A 19,640-nucleotide genomic window follows, 5' to 3' on the forward strand; every position below is an offset into this window, starting at 1 on the left:
GTAGCAATTGATAAACTTTTTACTTTTGAGTTGGAATCTTTAATTGTGTTCTTATAATTGCTTTTTGTGAAATAATTCTTGTATTATACATACTTTCGATCAAAGGTAGTATTAAGTAGAAAATAGGTTTAGATGATATAATTGTTGATGATAATCACAAGAAGAAGGACTAATTGAAGAGTGCTAGTAGGATGAATTCTTAGAGAATAAATTTCAGAAAACATGAAGAGGAGTTGAGAGCTTACATCAGGATGACGAAGCAGATCTCTTGAATCGCACCTAATGAAAGGATGTTTAAACACAAGTCTAGACCCAATATTAATATTATTTTGGAAGTTAAAACTCTAATAGTATTATGGGCCTCAAACGACAATCTTTTTAACTTTATACCTATAAATTGTATCTTATGTAAACGGAAACCACTGGTTTCTTAGTTTTCTTTTCCGAGCTTTGCTCAAGTGATGGTTGTACCTCTTTTTTCTTTGTTTTAATATGTCAAACAAGAAAATTGTATATTCTCTTGGTATCTGATGTATCTATCATACACTATCTATTTTTCTATTAAAAATAAAGAGATAGTTGTTTCGTTGTTGTTATCGAGTGTTCATTTGATTAACCAAATTAAATAAAAAGAGTATAAAGTGTGTATGATCTTTTGGGTTAAACAGTTAAGAGTGAGATCCTCTCGCTTTCAAATTTTCACTCCATCTCACACTTCAACACTAATTTTCTTTTTATAAAGCAAACGGTGGCGTATTGTAACTTTATATTTTGGGATATGTTTGTCTCACAAAGCTTTACATCCCACAAAAAATGAGCATATTTCATGACGGATAAAATCCAGCATCTACTATTTCAAAGATCAACCGTCGAAAATAAACGGATTTTCAACCGTTAAAATTAAGATCGGTAGACTGTGAGGCTTGATATTTCAGAATGTGCTTATTTCTAGTGGGTATGTAAAGATTTGTAAGACGAACGTATCCCAAAATATTAACTCAAATATGCCACCTTTTAAGTTTATTAAGAAAAAGTTTCCCCTAACAGGGTGTATGTTTGCTGCTGACTCGGCCCCTGATTCACATATGTTTGAGTCAGATTTCAGACCATTTTTTTTTGGTTTTGAGTTAGATTTGACTCGCAATCTGACTCGTATTTAACCCCTTACCCGGACCTATTTGAGTCGAGGACATTTTATTTCCTGGCCCATGGGACCAAGTCCTGACTCACATATTTTTGAATCAAATGAATCAGATCTGACTAAAAATAAATAAATATATTGAGTCACATCTAGATGAGTCAGGTGACATCAGTCGGATCCAAACAAGTCAAATGAGTGGGCAAAAAACAAACAACGTGTAAATGTGAATTTAAGAGTGTGAACGGGTCCTCTCTCAACGATTGAACAATATCCAATAATTTGCTTATACTAGTAAATAATTCATTCTGGGTAATAAATAATTTAACACACTACACTAAGAGCATGTTTGGTTCAAGGAATTGAATTCTTGGTAATCCAATTCCGGGGGAATGTGACCAATTCCTTGAACCAAACGGTACAAATCAACTCTATTTAATTGAGAATTTTGATTGCTAGGAATCCAATTCCCTCCAAAACAATGAATTTCTATTGCATTGGTCTAATAGTGCAATAGAATTGGATTCGAAGGTAAAAACAAATGGAATTAAACCATCTCAACTAAACATTATTTTTTTGAATATGAATTCAATTCCTTAAATCCTTACTTCATAATTAAATTTTTAGGAATCCAATTGTTCCAACCAAACGAGTTGTAAGCAAACTAAATAATTTTTTTAAGCACAGCAAGAATCAGTTGAGTTAAATTTGAAGTCAACGACTCGAATTGTTATTTAGGAGTACATGATTGACATGACCAGGACCCAGTTGGTATTGAATATATTTGAAAGCTCCGCTTATTTTTTTTTAAATGTTTTCGAATCTTGAATCCTTCGCCTTCTTCTCGATTTGCGGCTTTCTGCTTCGTAGGAAGTGAGAGGGAGAGGTACAATGGTGAATGGATTATTGGAGGTGGTGCTGGTGGATGCTGCAGGATTCGGAGATACTGAATGTTTCCTCGGTAGTTAGATCCATTATCCCTTCGTTTTTGTCGAATTTTCTTGTACTTTTCTGTTCCCTGTGTGTATAGTATTTGTTTCTATCTTAAATGAAGTTTAATCACAAATTTACATAGGGACTCAGGGAACAGTTAATTAATTAGCCTTGAGATATACTCGTATACACAAACAGTTCATAAATGATTCAGTATAATTCACGCACGGTACGTTATTTTCAATAATCAGCATAGGCCTGATGTATGTTTATCTGGTGAATTATGAATCTAGATAAAATGTTTAGATAGGGATCAGGAAATAACAGTTGAAGGTTTTATCAACTGATTTTTGGTCACTTTTTAATTTTATTTTCTTGGAGTTATTTAAATTCTGATTAACTCGTTAATTAGTATTGCAGGAGGGATAGACCCGTATGTGTTGATCAAATATAAAAGTCATGAGCGAGAGAGCAGTGTCGCCAGAGGTACGATTAAAAGTTTTTAGACTTCATAATTATTACTTTGTGCCCCACCCATACGAGCAACTGTTTAAAAATGTCGATGTGTACTCCGGTCACATAACACAGAATACACGGTAGGCAATCCCTGTCTACTTTGAATGTCCAAATTTTAATTGATGAGACATACTATACCTAGAAATTGCCCACTGTTTCAATGCCTGAAACTAAGACGATGGTTGCGAAACTGCTTGGTACAGGAGAAGGTTCCAAACCAATGTGGAATGAGAAGTTCAATTTCAGGGTGCAATATCCAGATGAATCTGGGGGAAGTGATCCGTACAAGCTCTTCTTCAAGGTCATGGACAAAGACACTTTCTCCGCTGATGATATGGTTGGTCAAACAGTGTAAGCAACTTAACCATACCTTATCAACAAATATAATGCAACCCATTGATAGAGTGCCACATTTACGGCTCCAATTGCATCCAGGAAACAGCTTAAAACATCAACACTCGTGAACCATACGCTAAAACCAATTTACATTACTTGATGTGGCAACCCACCTCTCAATACTAGATGATCATACAAATTTTGGCTTAGTTGATCTGGCTAAATGCATACAGGATCTATCTGGAGGATCTGTTGGCACTAGGAGTGGAGAAGGGAAGGGCTGAAATACACCCTCGCAAGTACAGCGTTGTTGGCCCTAATCAATCTTACAATGGAGGGATTCGAGTCGGCCTCATTTTCACCCCAAATAAGGTAAGGAGTATAAATTTTTAACATGGATTTTCTTAAATATAGCCCACACTTTTATTATTGATAGCCCATGAGACTTAGTCAATCAAATTGACCAATAACTCAAGTTTGACCTTTTATAGTTATTATCCATAACCCATAAAATTAAATTTGCCGATACAACACGTTCTTCTTTATTTTCTCCGTCAAAACAACCCAAACTCTTAAAGATTATTTTCAGATTCTTCTATCCCCCGTACTTCTGAAAAGGAGCAGTTTTGGTGGGTATTAATTTTCCCTGTTTCATTGATTGCTGTCTAGGCTAGGTCTACTGTTTCTCTTTACAAATGATTCATGTAATCCCATAAGAGAAATTTCATTGATTGCTGTCTTTTCTTCTCAACAACTTGATAATCAATTATAATACCATATTCTATCACTGCCACCACCACTTCTTAAATCCTTTTCACAAAAGGCGCTTATGCATGAATGGTTGATAAACAGAATCATGTACAGATAAACATGATTATTGTTTCACAAAACGAATAATGGAAGATTTAGGGAACCTATTATGATTTTCTGATAATAGAACCAAAATTAATTTAGCTAGGTCAATTAACTGCTTTGGTTTGCTAATTTACACATCATAATTTATTGCTACAAAAAAACCAATTCATGTGGCTATAATTTTATATCAATCAAATTATAATCATGATCACAATAACGACGGAAGAGGAAGAGTAAAAGAGAACGGGTTGGTCAATTTGATTGACTTAGTCCAATGGGTTATCAATAATAAAAGCATGAGTTATATTTAAAAAGAGCCTTTGCAAAATCTCGTGAAAGTTATTTGAAACTATGAATTGGACCACATTAAAGAAGCTATTAGTTATGTGCCTGATGCTGCCTCTTGATGTGAACAGGTGAGTGAAGATGAAAATGAGGAGGAATTTGGAGGATGGAAAGAAGCCTTTCACCTCCATCACAGGGATGATGACGACGAGGAGTAATTAGATGCATTCCTTAAATTCCTGTAAAAATTTGGAACGTTTCATGTCGAACTATAGTTTTCTGTTGTGTAATTAATCGAGAGTCTTTTAATTGAATATCGTGATTAGATTTTTTAGATTTTTTTTTCCTAATGAACTTTGTGGATTGCTTTTATACTCTCTCTAAATTTATCTACCTCCCGTCCAAATTATATTTGCCGAATATTAGTTTCTGGTTGTCCACCTATACAAGCAAAGTTATAATTCCCACGTGACTCTTTTCATATATATAGTCTTATTTATAATAGTAATACATTACATTAAAACTAACAACGGGGTATTAAAAAATATTTCTAGTTTTCGTCAAAAAGCAAGGCATAATATGAAAAAAGAAAAAAAGATTATAAATCTTGTGAAATAGAGAAAGAAAAAGACACAAAATAGAGAGAAGAAGAGAGGAAAATTCTATTCATTTGTGTGTAAAATACAATGGTTTATGACTCTATTTATAGAGTTTACATACTTGGTTCCCAAGTAATGGGGTTCCACTAAAGTGGGCATCTATATAATAAACGGTTGTTTATAACAGTCTCCTAGATGACCACTATATTTAAGCTAATTGTCTCATTAAAACCTTATTAGGAAAATTCGAAGGGATAAAACCTGATTGAAGGGAAAAGAATACAATTATGAGAAAACTTAAAATAGAGTTGGACATGCATATATTGCCTCGTTAAAACCTTGACAAGGAAAACCCAGTGGGACAAAATCTTGGCGAAGGAAAAAGAGTACAACGTGATAGTCCAATAAAATACCTTTCACTACGATGCTCCCCTGATAAGTACTTCAGTTAAATCTTGACTTGCAAATCTTTGAATCGGCACTTCCAGTTTCGATAAACGGATTTCTTGAATGCTGGAGAGAGGAATGCTTTCGTGAGAAATCTGCCAGTTGATGAAGTCTTCTTTTGTGTTAGTCTTATAATAGTGGTGTTCTCGAGTCTTCATGTTTCTTTCAATACATTAAGTAGTTGAATCTTGGATTGCTAATTTCTTGGAGATGATTTGCAGAAATAGTTGATGTAGTTTCTTCAACAAAGTGCCAATATATGAATACCTTATCATACGTGAACAAAAATCGTATTTGTGAGAAGGAAATCCAAATTCTTAAGAGAAAATTAAGTTGATTTGGTAAAATCAAATGTGGGCATCCACTAAACCACCAAAATTGTTACAACTCCCCCTTGGATGACTATCATGTTGAATTAAATTGCCTCATTAAAACCTTGCCAATAAAACTCAATAGGAAAAAAATTGGACGAAGGAAAAAGAGCACAATATCAACATTTTAAACTAAAATCAAATGTCAACGAGATGTTGCCTCATTAAAACCTTGTCAGGAAAACCCCACATGAGATAGAACCTGAAACGAAGGAAAGCGGTACAACTTTTAACGTAAATATGGATGCTAACCCAACTATATGAGTTTTACAGAAGACAAGCATCAAAATAATGAGTTTAAGCTAGCATAACCCTAACCGCAGATTTAGGAAAGAAATAAAAAAAATAGAATTTATGCTGTTAAAGTGTGGATTTTGGTGTTTATAAGGACTCCTCAAGAGACCCGTAAAGTTGATAGCATCAACTAATTAATCCGGATTCTTTCTTTTGTATCGAATTTATAAAAACACATAGAGGATTGTTCAACCTGACATAATCGAGTTGGCTGCCAGAATATAATTTGAATCCTCCAAGGATTACAAATTGAATATGTTCTCCGATCACATTTCTTGAGTGAGTATAATTTGAGTCCTTCAAGGACTACCACGCCAAGTACACTGTATAAAGAGAACAATTAATAAATTAATCCTAGGGTCTGACAAAAATACAACCCTCAAATCGTTTCTACAACAAATATATTTCTCCTTTAACGCATTATGACTAGACCATCCTGTAATTAATAGCCTGGCATATTTACGGTATTAAGTCTTGGATCCAAAATTGTGTTAATCGAGAAATCAATCCAATCTAATTTTGATTATATTCCAACCAATCACATTTGTCAATATTTATCTGCAGAGGGGTTTAATAACCACCATCTTTATTATTTTAGTAGCTACCATAAATGAATATTCGACAATCATATTAGCTTATCACGATCTCACACAACTTCCAGTGTATGCGTACTTTGAAAAATTCAAAATTTACTAGTACCAGCACCCACGGCCATGATAATCTCCTACTATTCAAATTGAGGAGATATGAATTTTGAGAATGTGAATCGTATTATGATATACTTTATTGGAGCTATCTGTAGCCCGTATAAAAATGATACTTGCATGCTAGATGTGATTGAGTTTGCCTTTTTAAATGGCAGAAGCTTATATAAAAGCTAGATGAGATATTTTCACGCCTAGTAGACAACCTTTTTCGATTTGATCCAAATGGGAGAGAAACGTCTGGTAATGCATAATATCCCCCTGATTATGGCGGAAATATAATCATCTCATATATGAAAACAAGTTCGCAAAGTATTATCCGATTAAATCGATGACATATGCTCGTAATAACATCTAGATTTTAACAATACCAGTTGGACCGTAGATAATGACTTCAAAATCCATAAAGGAAATGTCCAAATAAATAAATAAAATTGTAGTCTTCTTGACGTACAAATTCAAAATTAACCATGGATTCGTTGGTTAGAGCAGGAAATATATAAATCTCCAATAACCTATAAGGCCGACGAGATATTCATTCACATAAGAATGAAATTATAGACACTTTATTTCATTCAAAGAAATGAATATCAAGATCAATATAGTCACTACTAGGACTAATTATGATTTAGGTTAACAAGCCGGGTGCACACCCTGAGTGTCTAGCCGCATTCCAACTACAAGTGTGACAGTTGGAGATCGATACACCAAGGAAAAGTACAAATTTCTAAATATCTCTCAGGAATGCGGCATTTTTTTTATTTTTTTTGTTGGTGTTTGCAATTGTTTATAGAAATGATGTAGAAAATCAATACCAATTGATTTATACGATTTATCAAATTATCGTATCGACAAAATAAACATATATTGTCGTTATAATCACCGCAAAGAGAAAATCCTCGTTGTGGTTGATTAATGGTTTCTTGTAGGAGAAAACTTCGAAACCATATGGATAAATCACATGATCCTTGTATAGATAACAAGGATACCAAATTTAGTTGGTCGTAGGTTTTTCAACCATGCACGTGATTAATTACCATAAACATAATCAAATTGTGATAGTACCAAATTTTTGGTGATCACAATTTCATTAGGGGAATAGAAACTGTAAACCATCATTCAATGATTTTTTTTTCTCTTTATATAAAAGGATTAGAGAAGAAAGGAAATCCAACTTTTTAATATAGTTGATCACCAATATCCCATAAATATAGGTTATGTCTTTTAGGACTAATCAATGGATTTTATTTGCACCCAAAAAATATAAACTTTGAGAATACTCTCGTAATTGGGATTGCGAGGATATATAAAATCCATAAGAAATAAATAGAGGTTGACGTGTAATACACCGGTAAAATAAAAACCTCATTTAATATTTACGGGTGAAAGCATTCATCCATTGATCCACACAATCACTGATATAATTTTATATTAAAAGTAAAAGATGTTTTGCGGGTCAAAACAAAACTTAATACACTTGTAAACATGTTGTTTGTTGAGCTATGTCTATAAAGAAACAAACAATTATCAGTAGTTATTAGGAACAGTTTTGAGAATTCGGTCAAACGAATAAAACAAAAAAAAGGAACTGTTCATAACGCCGTTCCTTTTATGGATGCGCCTGTTCATAGATTCCAAATACCAAGAGAGAAGGTTAAGTTGTAGAGGATCGTTCTCCGTTTTCATGGTTTAGTTGGCAGAGCAACGTGCGAAACAACGTCTTGTGAAATAGAGAAAGAAAAAGAAAAGACACAAAATAGAGAGAAGAAGAGGGGAAAATTCTATTGATATGTGTGTAAAATACAATGGTTTATGACTCTATTTATAGAGTTTACATACTTGGTTTCCAAGCAATAGGGTTCTACTAAAGTGGGCATCTATATAATAAACTGCCGTTTATAACAATAAAATCCATTTTTATTTATTTAAGGTATTTGTATTTTCCGTCCATATAACTTGGATGAAGGGAGTATACACACGGGGAAAAAAAAAATACATAAAAATTTGGCACTGATGGAATTGAAAAACTACTAAGACCTATATTGATACCATGAAATGCAACTACATAAGTGATTATTGATGCCAATAAACAACCTACTCTCTCATGATGTTACTTCAAAAATTCAGTGCATTCAACCTAATTTAGAGAGAAGATTGATTAGATGGAACCACAGTTTGACAAGAGAGTTCATAACCATACCCTCGTGCAACACCATTCAAGGTATCAGTTCTACCAGTTCGTTCAATAATAGGTTACTAGAGATGGTGGGGTCTCTAGATGTAAGATCAAAAGTTAAAATGTTTGTCTATAAAGTACTTAATAACATGGTGCATGTAGGTGATATTTTCCCAATCCTAGACATATGCCTAAGTGTGTAATATGCAGAACTGCAGGGGAAACTTTAATACATATATGCTAATCGCTCATCCTTTTACTAGGAGTGCATGCCTTATTTTTTCTTATAATATGTTCCCTCTAGATGTCCAACCACCAAATCTAACAGAGTAGGTTAAGCTGGAAAATAAATCCACATGACAGAATGAAAAATATAATGATTAGGGAGAAAAGTGTGTAACAATAATATAGCATTTGGGAAGCATATGTGCAAAAAAAAAAAAAAAAAAGAAGAAAACCCAAACCCAAACCCAAACAAGTGGATTTTGAACTCATACAATAAAAACATACACAAGAAAAAACATCACAAACCACGCTAGTCATCTTATAACAAATGCTTCTACAAATCATCGACCACCTGTCCATATGTTGAGAATAAACTTCAAAGGATTACTAAATAGACGAACCAACATTGTCACCATTAAAATAATTATGCATGATTGGTTTAGAAACTAGAAGAAAGTCAAGGAACAAAAATAATAGCAATGCGAAATAATCAGGGGACGAAAGCTTTGAAAGAATCAGTGTTGTCTGCAAAACCTATATGACTTGATGAAGTGGAGCTAGAAGGAGATTACAAAGATGATATCTCCACTAAATCAAAAGCATCGAATGACAAAGACAAACCATTTTACAAAATCCTTTATACTTATGTAAAGACTATTTAAGTTCGGATGTAGCAAGATTTAATTATGTCAAGGGAAGTGCAAACCAGGTGAATGCTGCTTTGGCGTCGCAATCCATTGCAACACCATCCTGTTTTTATATATCTCTTTCTCCTTTATTAACTAGGCATCTTCATTAATTAAGATGCTAGAAATTATGATATGTATGGGCTAGCAACCACCTTTTTAAACCACTAATAAATATATATTTTTTCCCGATTATTTGTTTTAATCTATAATCAACTCTCTTTCCCTTTAGGTCTTTGGAGAAGGTTAAGGGTCGATCTTGTTAATTATTGCAACTGTTATATTAGGTCTGTTATTTGTTAAGAGATTCATGTTGTGTTATTAGAATATTGGACTCCCTTTCGGCTCAGAATCCTATATAATATTATACTCCTATTCGTAGATCTTGAGAGATTTCATTTCCACTTTCTCAAAATATCACTATGGCACCAGAGCCAAAAAGGGCCTCATATCCTTTTTTTTTACCCACCTGTTAAAGCTCCAAACTGAAACTTCATTTCTTGATTCAAAATGGAACTGAGCATCTCTACATTTCCTCTCGGTACAATTTATAACATAAATTCATTGAAACTCCAAGATCACAATTACTCTATTTAGTAATCTCTTCTTCTTCCACTGTTAAGATACAATGTTTACGGTTTGGCTAATGGTGCTAACACTTGTCATGTGCAATACATTACTTATGCAAGTGAGAACAATGAAATTGTTCATCCTGCTTTTACACAATGGAATGCGGAAGATCAAACTCTTTTTTATGGATTCGAAGTACAATTTCTGAAAGTGTTATCTCTTACATTTCCGGTCATACTATTTCTCATAAATTTTGGATATCGACTGAAGAAAGGTTTATTGATGTATCTCCTACTCATGTTATTCAGTTATGTAGAAAATTGTTAACAATCAAGTAATGTAATACTTTTATTGCTACTTATTAGTGAGATCAAGAAATTCTCAGATTTATTGTCCCCAAATGGATTTTATATTAGTGATAGTGAGATACTTGTTTATGTTGTTAAGGTTTTAAGATCTGATTGTATAATATAAATTAACCATTAAGGAACTATTTTGAATGAGAAGATCAAGAGTGTCATTCAACCAGATGAACTTAAGGACAAATAATTTATTTAATCTTACTTTTTATCTTCAATCATCTCGCATTTCACCAAATTTCAGATGAAATGATCGTAATGTTTTATCTAGTGTTCCTGTTACTTCCTTTGCTTTTTAACTTCCTATAAAATTTAGAATGCGGTTGGAAATGACAGAGAAGCAGGTACAAGTAGTGGTAAGAAATATATATATTCTTTTGTTTCACTTTTCCGCATTTCACTTTGTTGCCAAATGTATTCTTTCTTTACTTATATCTCTTAATAAGTTTGAATTGTTAAATATCAACTAGTTTGTTACACACAGTTCATCAAGATCCTCCATCAGATGAAGTTTTTCCAGAAAATCCAAGTGTTAATGTCGTATTTATAAATCTGATGTCGTCCTTCTACCTAAATGCATTCATCAAATAGTTTATAAAGATACAAGATAACCCCTATAATATTCCACAGCCGCACTCCCCACAAAGATTTGGCAATTAAGCATAAAATGTCAAATCTTTATTGACAAAAAGGGAGAGAACTCTCCCCCATAAAATGTCATTCCCGAAAGAACAACAAGAGCGACCTTAATTTCACAAGAAAAGAATGATTTCTTTGGATATAACAAATCACATAAGAATATGAATTTAAATCCAAAAATACTCAATTAAATTAACCACAAGGAAACCCATGACTAATTTAATGGAAAATGCTCAACACAAGAGAACTTACGGAGCAACAACTAAAATAACCAAAAGAGAATGATTGATTTAGTTGGTTATGATCGACATAGGGAACCTTAAGGAGCAACAACTAAGTTAATCATAAGAGAATGATCAACTCAGTCGGTTGTGCTCAACATAAGAAACCTTATAGAATAAACATAGTATATGCACAAAAACGTGGATCGGAGATCGACCAAATACTGCGGAATAGACAAGGATTCATCATATTTTCCATCACTATTTGCACAATGACATACAATAGATATAATCCTCGTAAAAAAAGTTTTATCCTTTCTTCCATCAAAATATGACATAAAAGGCTTTAACTTTTGTAATGTCAAAAGTTCATTCATTCTTTTATCAATACATTGATGAGTGCCTAAAATACATCTTTTGAATGTCAGTTTCTTATGCTTTTCTTTACTATTTCTCTTGTATTTTTGTATATTACATTTCTTTTGCATTTTACTAGGTACTTTGGAGTCATGTGGTGCAAAAGTAGATAAAACGGAGCTTAATTCATTGCTTGGCGATATTGGAATTAATAGATTCAAAATCGGGAAAGAATACAGGGCTATATTACAAGAAGCTGGAATTTCTGAGTCACCAGAAAACTGTGCTAAATACAGACATGTCTCAGATAAGGGCCACCTCCCCCCTTATAAAGCTAGCTGCTGAACCGGGTTTAGTAAAGTCATTCTTACAGTTCACGTTCCAGCTTATGCACGCTCGACCAGAGCCACTGCCAAAGAGTCCCAACACTGGCAAGAGTAGGCTCGATGGCTGAGTACCAAGGTAGAGAAGATTTCGAACTCAGGACAAGAGAAGCACGGTTGGTACGAGTATGGTTATGGGTTTTAGTTCAACTGAGAATACACAGAAGGAACCCGATATGCTTCCATTGATATCTGGAGTGATTGAAGAAGACTAAAGGCATTCATTGAGTTCTATAAGAATTCGAAGATGGGTTTGAACATGAATCCGATTACAAGACTGATACATAAGAGATTTTGGCCAGAAAACAGCATGAAGAAACTCAAGCTGTTGCCATTGATAGTGGGCAGTAAATGGTGAAGATTAATGTTGTTTTAGAGTTTTTGAATGAATGGGTTGTATTGTGCAGGGACGGAGATAAATGAGTTTAAGAATCAACAAAGCAAGCTCAAATCTGTATCACCAGCAGAATGCAAAGAAGGTGTTTGAGAAAATGCTTGAACGACAAGTCCTTCCCAAATTCAAGTTCAGTTGCCATGAGTTGCGACACCAGCTGTTGCCAAGGAGTGCCATGGGTCTTGTGGTTGTTTCCAGGGAAGAGGTCATGTTCAGTTGAAGCAGACCAGTAGTGGTTGAGTTTATGGAGAGTAGGCCGTTAGGCTTTGAGTTGTATTTCAGCCGGAAGGTCAGTAAACGAAGGAGCTAGGTAGCTGGTTTGCCGTGAGCTTGTTGGCTGTTTATAAGAGTTGTTGGTAACGACCAGGAATCATATTTAGAAGCCAGCAGGAAAAGAAGATTTGGTACCAATCTATTTCAATTTTTGGATAGATTTTGAGCCGAGAGAACAGCCAACATGTGCTGTCTTTACCGTCAGTTTTTGGAGTAGTGTATGGCGGAGATTTGAAGCTTATAGAACAAGGATTGTTGGGTCGGTTTTAGGTTACAAAATTGCAGGGGTTTGGAAGAGCGAATTGAGAGTTATAAAAGGACCTAAACCTACAGAAAAGAGGATCATCTCATATACCCCTCACGACTGTCGTTCACAACCAACAGAGAGGAGCTCTCTGCTCCTCTCCAATCATCACCACCATCTGCATCTCCATCCACCTGCATTCATCTCCATCATATACCCACAGCATAGCATCGTCTTCTCCATCACCTGCATACATCCCACCACCAACACCAGCTGCTGTTCATACTACCAGCACTCCATACAGCAAGGTTAAGTTGATTTGGTTCTCGAGTATCAGCACCAACTTCCCCTTGTCCAGTATCAGCAAAACAGACTCGCAGGCAACTACATCAGCAACAAGCTTTCCACTTCACAGCCACCATTCCACAGTTACCAGGCCACGGTTCCATTATCACCAGTAGCGAGCTTCCTTGGTTCACTGCCATACTACCATCAGTCCATACACTCCACCAGTCCCCTTGCTGCTGTTACTTTGGTTTGCTTGTTTAGTTTCACATATTTTGCTGTTTCCGTGCCATGATCTCCAGTAGCTAATTGCATCTTGATTAGTGATGATTTTGACGTCCGAGCACGAATCCAAATTGATATTTAAACTGCCTGTTTCTTGCAATCTATTTTTTTTATTGCTTATTCTCTACCGTGCCAATAATGTTTATGAATTTATTTCTCAATCGTTTAAGTTGCAAATTGAATGGTTGTTTGGTGATTCTATTGCTAGTTAAGACTTCTTCGACCCGTAATTGTCTTGAGAGTCTTAATACAAGTAGTAATATGTGGTTATTGACGATGGGAATTTTGTTAAATATCCATGTGTAGTGATTGACACTAGTAGATGAGTCGAGCCTATGTATTTGTCAATAGGAATAGCTTATCTCACGAAACTTAATGCATTTGTTTAAGTCACACCTAGAAAGTGTACTTCTAGGAAACTTGGCAAGTAGTATCCGGTAGTCGAGCACTTCCGTGTCCAGTGAATTAAGAGCTTTTGGAGCATACTAAATATTCTAGGGTTATTAGTAATGGGTACTTTGCAGAAACTTAGCTATATTGATAAGATTCTTGTTTTGTGACCGAGAAAGAGTCCTTGATCGTTTTCATCCTCATATTTGCATTAATATTCATAAATTGAATTGACAACTTTAGCTCAACTCTCCCTTAGGAACGAACCTGCTTGTCATTGTAATACTAGTTAGTGTAAGAGAAGTAAGGAATTTATTTTTGCGAGTTCGACACCTCGTTATACAAGCATATCGACATACGAAAGACTTAACTTTTGACAAAGTATGGGACAATCATAGTTCACGGACGCAAACACACATATCCCATAACATATTGCAATATATAAAACCATATAGATTAATACTGCAAGAATCATCTTCCAAACAATTTTAGAATTCAACCAAATAACCTAAAAAAATAATGAAGATGAAAACATTGGACATAGTTATGTGTAATCACAATAATGGCTATTCCAAAAACTAGTTATTCTTCCTAAAACACAAGAAAATAAAATTCTCATAAGAAGATTTACTAGACAAAAAAATTCTTAGAGAACATGATTTAACAAAACATTAACCGCGGCCAACAACTAGAGATTGAACAAGAACTAGCTCATCAGTTGCTTTCTTCAGTTCGTTTTTCAGAAAATCAAGATTCCTTGTTGCAATTCCAAGTTGTTCACGTACAACCTCAAAATCTCGAAGAAGATTTCCGACCAGTTGTGATGACATCTGTACTGGTAGTTTGTTTTCATAATCAACAACATGATAGCAGGTTATGAAAACAGAGTTCTCGTGAAACTCGATAGGCTTGCTCTTCTCAACATTGTCTTCCTTGTTGCATCCATCCATTGTGCACACAGAAATCAGGTGAACCTTTTGACGTTACGGAACGTGTATGTACCAAAACTGAGTATGATACACATATATATATGAGTGTTTCTTAGGAAACCCTAGAGATACTCGTATACGTTCCGTGTGGGTCAGGTGCACGTACACTTTATGGTTACAACCTTGGTACGAGACCAACAGAATAATAGAGCTAAATTTAGAGGAGGTCTTGAGAAACTCAAGAATCATTCTAAACAAGATAACCTACTTAGTTCAAGGGAACATAAGAGAATTGTTGAAACTCAAGGAAATCAACAAGAAATTATTCTCAAGAGAGAACGATCAAAAAACATTGCATCATGTAGAGTACTGGAGCAAGGCTCAACAGTTTAATGATCATCGTTTCGTAACCAAAATGAAATATAACAACAACTACTTTCTCAAGATACACAGGTTTCTTGAGAATTATAAGCATCCTTCCATATTACAAGAAGGATGCTATATTGAGTAGTCATGTTGTATTTTGATGAGCTTTTTGCTCATCAAGAATATTGACTTCTTATCTTTTTCCTTCTTGAAGATTTTCAGAAAAATCATTAAGATTAGTAGAAAGAGATTTAATCATAGGAGAACGAGGAATACCTGAACCTGCTGTTTTCCTTGCCTTTTTGATGCTCCGTTTGAGTCTGTTTATGCTGATCTTGAGCTCCGAGACTCGATTATTGATATGAATGAAATCTGGAGTAGACACTTCGGGTTCCCTGTCTTCTTTAGAAGGAGATAAGGAATTTGTCTTTTCTTTCCTTCTCTTATGCCTTCTTCTCTTCTCAGAGTAATTTAAAGAGTCAGTTGTCCACCTGACATTCTTCCTTCTACAACTGTAGGCATTTTGTGTCTTAAAATCATAATCTAGAAATGACCCATCACAACATTTTTCTTGATTGCATACACTGCCTTTTACTCCAATAAAATGAGAGATAGGTTTAATTAATTCTTCAGACATCCATGCAAGAGTGTTATGAAGTTTCTCATTCCTCAGTCGAAAACGACATCTTCGTTCAAGATGTCCTTTATTTCCGCAATAATAGCAGTTAAAGGATTTGTTCTTGACTGTTCTCATGCGAGTTAATTTTGAAGAAGTAAAATCCTTGTTCCTAAGACTTTCAGTTGCTTGAAAAGTTTTTTCACATGAAGAGTTTTCATTAGCATGAACAAAATTAATCTTACCAGTACTTGGAGCGTCTATTCCCTTATAGCCCAGACCACGTGTATCACGATTTTCTTTACATGCTCCAATCATACAAGATAATTTTGTAGAGCTAGTATTAAATCTCTTCAGATTTTCTTCCAGTGATTTTACCTTATTAAGAGAAGCAACGAGATCAGTCTCCAACGATTTTTCTATGGTGAGGAGACTGAGTTCTCTATCATTAAAACATTTTTGTTGAGAGTCATATCTTGCTTCAGATTCCGCAAGTCTTTCTTTCAACATAAAGATATTTTGAAGAAGTTTGTCACACTCGAACCTTTTTGAAGGTAAGTCTTCGTCTCGATCTTTAACGGTAGATTGTAACAGTTTATATCCACAATCGTAACCTTTAAAGAGTTTTCTCGTCTTTATGTTTTCTTGATAGAGAGGTGCCAAATATTTTCTCAAGCAAGTTATTGACTTCTCTTCTTTCAAATCATGGTCAATCAACATGATATATTGAGAGACTTCCTAATCAATAGTCTGTCCTTTTTATGAATCACTCTCATCTGAAAGATCATCCAAGTGTTCATCAAGACACTTTTCCCAGTTGAAGTCAGATTCACATACTGAAGCAGAAACATTAGATTTCTTAGATGTCTTAGGATTTGGAAACATCTCAGGGGAACTCTGATCTGGTATTGCGTCATCAGAGAGATTACGGTCCATAGAGTTAGATCATTACAATTGTAAGGTATTTAAACGTGTTTACCTACTCTGATACCAATTAAAAAAGCGGGGGTCTAACAACCACACCCAATATTGCGCTTAGCAATCTGTATGGACAAACTCAAATATACTTTTAAGAGAATCAACTAGACAGTCAGACTCAATCTTAATAAAAGTATATCAAAGAGTTATATCTCACTTTCTCGATTCAATACTTACTCAAGCAAATAGAAATCTGCGAGTCTAATTGAATACAAGAGAAATCACTTGAACGGTACCAAAGACCAATGTTCAAGGATCAATCAATTTCAATCAACAACCAAAGGTTGGATTTCCTAATTGATCAATTCAACGCACAATCTATAATATTTCAATTATATAACAAAATATAATGTGAAAAAGAAATAACACAGACACCAGAAGTTTTGTTCACGAGGAAACCGCAAATGCAAAAAAAACCCCGGGACCTAGTCCAGATTGAACACCATAAAAGTTTTGTTAACGAGGAAACCGCAACGCGCAATCTGTATTAAGCCGCTACAGACACTAGCCTACTACAAACTAACTTCGGTTTGGACTGTAGTTGAACCCCAATCAATCTCACACTGATCCAAGGTACAGTTGCGCTCCTTACATCTCTAATCCCAGCAGGATACTAGGAAATTGATTCCCTTAGCTGATCTCACCCACAACTAAGAGTTGCTACAACCCAAAGTCTAAGACTTTAATAAACAAATCTCTATCACACAGAATAGTCTATGGTAATAGATAAATCTGTCTCCCACAGAAATACCTACGAGTTTTTGTTCCGTCTTTTGATAAATCAAGGTGAACAGGAACCAATTGATAACCCAGACTTATATTCCCGAAGAACATCCTAGAATTATCAATCACCTCACAATAATCTTAATAGACTAGCGAAAGAAGATATTGTGGAATCACAAACGATGAGACGAAGGTGTTTGTGACTTCTTTTATATCTTGCCTATCAGAGAAATCAATCTCAAGAAAATCTTACGATTGTACTCAAATACGATAGAAACAGCAAGATCATATCACGCGACTACAGAGAAAATAGTTAGGTCTGGCTTCACAATCCCAATGAAGTCTTCAAGTCGTTAATCTACAGGGCATCGAGAAGAAACCTAAGGTTAAAGGAGAATCGACTCTAGATAATACAACTAGTATCACACAGGAGGTATGGGGATTAGGTTTCCCAGTTGCTAGAGTTCTCCTTTATATAGACTTTCAAATCAGGGTTTGCAATCAATGTTAGCTTAGTAACAAAGCATTCAATATTAACCGTTAGATGAAAACCTGATTAGATTCAAGCTAATATCTTTCAACCGTTGGATCGAACTTAGCTTGTTACACACAAATGAAATGCACGTTTATTTAGGTTTGTGTAACCGTACCCAAACATGTACACTTAGTTGGTTCAACAGTAGTTAACCAAATGGTTAGACATATGAGCACTTTCATATCAACCATATTCTTTCTTACCACAACTAGTTCAAATGACTCAAATGAACTAGTTAGAGACTTGTTCAATTGCTTAGGTCTTATAGAAGTATACAAGACACAATCGAAGAAAAAAAATATTTGATTCACTCGAATCAATTCATGAACTTTATAGTCACGGTTCGCAATTATGCATTCCTTAGTTTATATAAGTTTAAGTTCACGAATAACCGTTTTTAGAAAATAACCAACTTAAGTACGCATACTGGTACGCGGACTTAAGTACCCGGAATGAGTTTGTTTTCAGTTCACAAACTCCAACAGAAATTCTCGGAACGTGAACTTCCGATGGTGTGCGTACTGGTACGTGGACTTTAGTTCCGGTTTTCCTGAGCAACAAAGTACGCATACTTTGGTTCAAGGAATAAGGACTTACACACATATGTGTTACCACACAATGTTTATATCCTTCCAAGGTTACATATTCCAAACTCTCATTTCTATCATTGAAACATTCTTAGAGGACGTTATATAGTTGTTATTCACAAACCATTTTTCGCCAAAGCCATTTTCAAGTAATTGAAACTAATATGACTTTCGTCACTAGTAAAGATGAACTTGGCCAAAGCGAAAGCTTACCAACAGATATTTCGAGAAATAGATAAGCGAGATAAACTCGGCTCGAAATAGCAAATGTGTATAATCAAAGTTTATATATCAATACGACTTTTGTCTCAAGATAAGAGATAGAGTAGATAGACTTTTAAATGATAGATAAGTTCATCTCTCCACATACCTTTTTGTCGATGAAGTTCCACAAGTTCCTTGAGTAGTTCTTCATCTTTATATGATGATCTCCATGGAATCTTGAGCTCAACTACACTTTCTATCCTAGTCCGAGACTTAGCTAATAGTATACTAGAAATCAAGACTTATAGTTTTGATCACTAACATTGACAAACATGCTTGAGATAGCAACGCATGTGAGTTCGACCGAGCAGTGCTCTAACAATATCTGATATTGACATGAAAGGCATATGAATTGTATTCAAGCAAAATTAGCTTTTGAGTAACTTGGAGTTATTTAATTTGTCTCAATTATACGAAGTTGTAGTATAATTTGTATAACGACTTAATTATAAGAGTATTTAAAACTGGACTAGGTCCCGGGTTTTTCTGCTTTGCAGTGTTCCTCGTTACCAAAATCTTGTTGTACAAAATTGTACGTTAATCATAAAATCTTGTTTTTCTTTACTTTATTTTCCACATTATACTTATTGTTATAGTTATAACTAAAGTAATAACATTGTACGTTAATGAACACTTGGTTTGATCCTAATAGATTGGTTCGTATTCGAACTTAACAT

At 34.6% G+C, this 19,640-nt stretch overlaps 1 protein-coding gene across 1 annotated transcript; it reads left to right on the plus strand.

Moving 5' to 3' along the window:
* Positions 1-1,942: 1,942 nt before the first annotated feature.
* LOC113320386 (elicitor-responsive protein 1-like) lies at positions 1,943-4,456 on the plus strand. Its single transcript, XM_026568301.1, has 5 exons — positions 1,943-2,099; positions 2,492-2,557; positions 2,791-2,938; positions 3,157-3,295; positions 4,195-4,456. The coding sequence occupies exons 1-5, from the start codon at positions 2,030-2,032 to the stop codon at positions 4,279-4,281; spliced, it is 510 nt and encodes a 169-aa protein (XP_026424086.1). The 5' UTR covers positions 1,943-2,029; the 3' UTR covers positions 4,282-4,456.
* Positions 4,457-19,640: the final 15,184 nt, after the last annotated feature.

This window comes from Papaver somniferum, chromosome 11 (assembly GCF_003573695.1).
Source record: "Papaver somniferum cultivar HN1 chromosome 11, ASM357369v1, whole genome shotgun sequence".
Classification (NCBI taxonomy): Eukaryota; Viridiplantae; Streptophyta; class Magnoliopsida; order Ranunculales; family Papaveraceae; genus Papaver; species Papaver somniferum.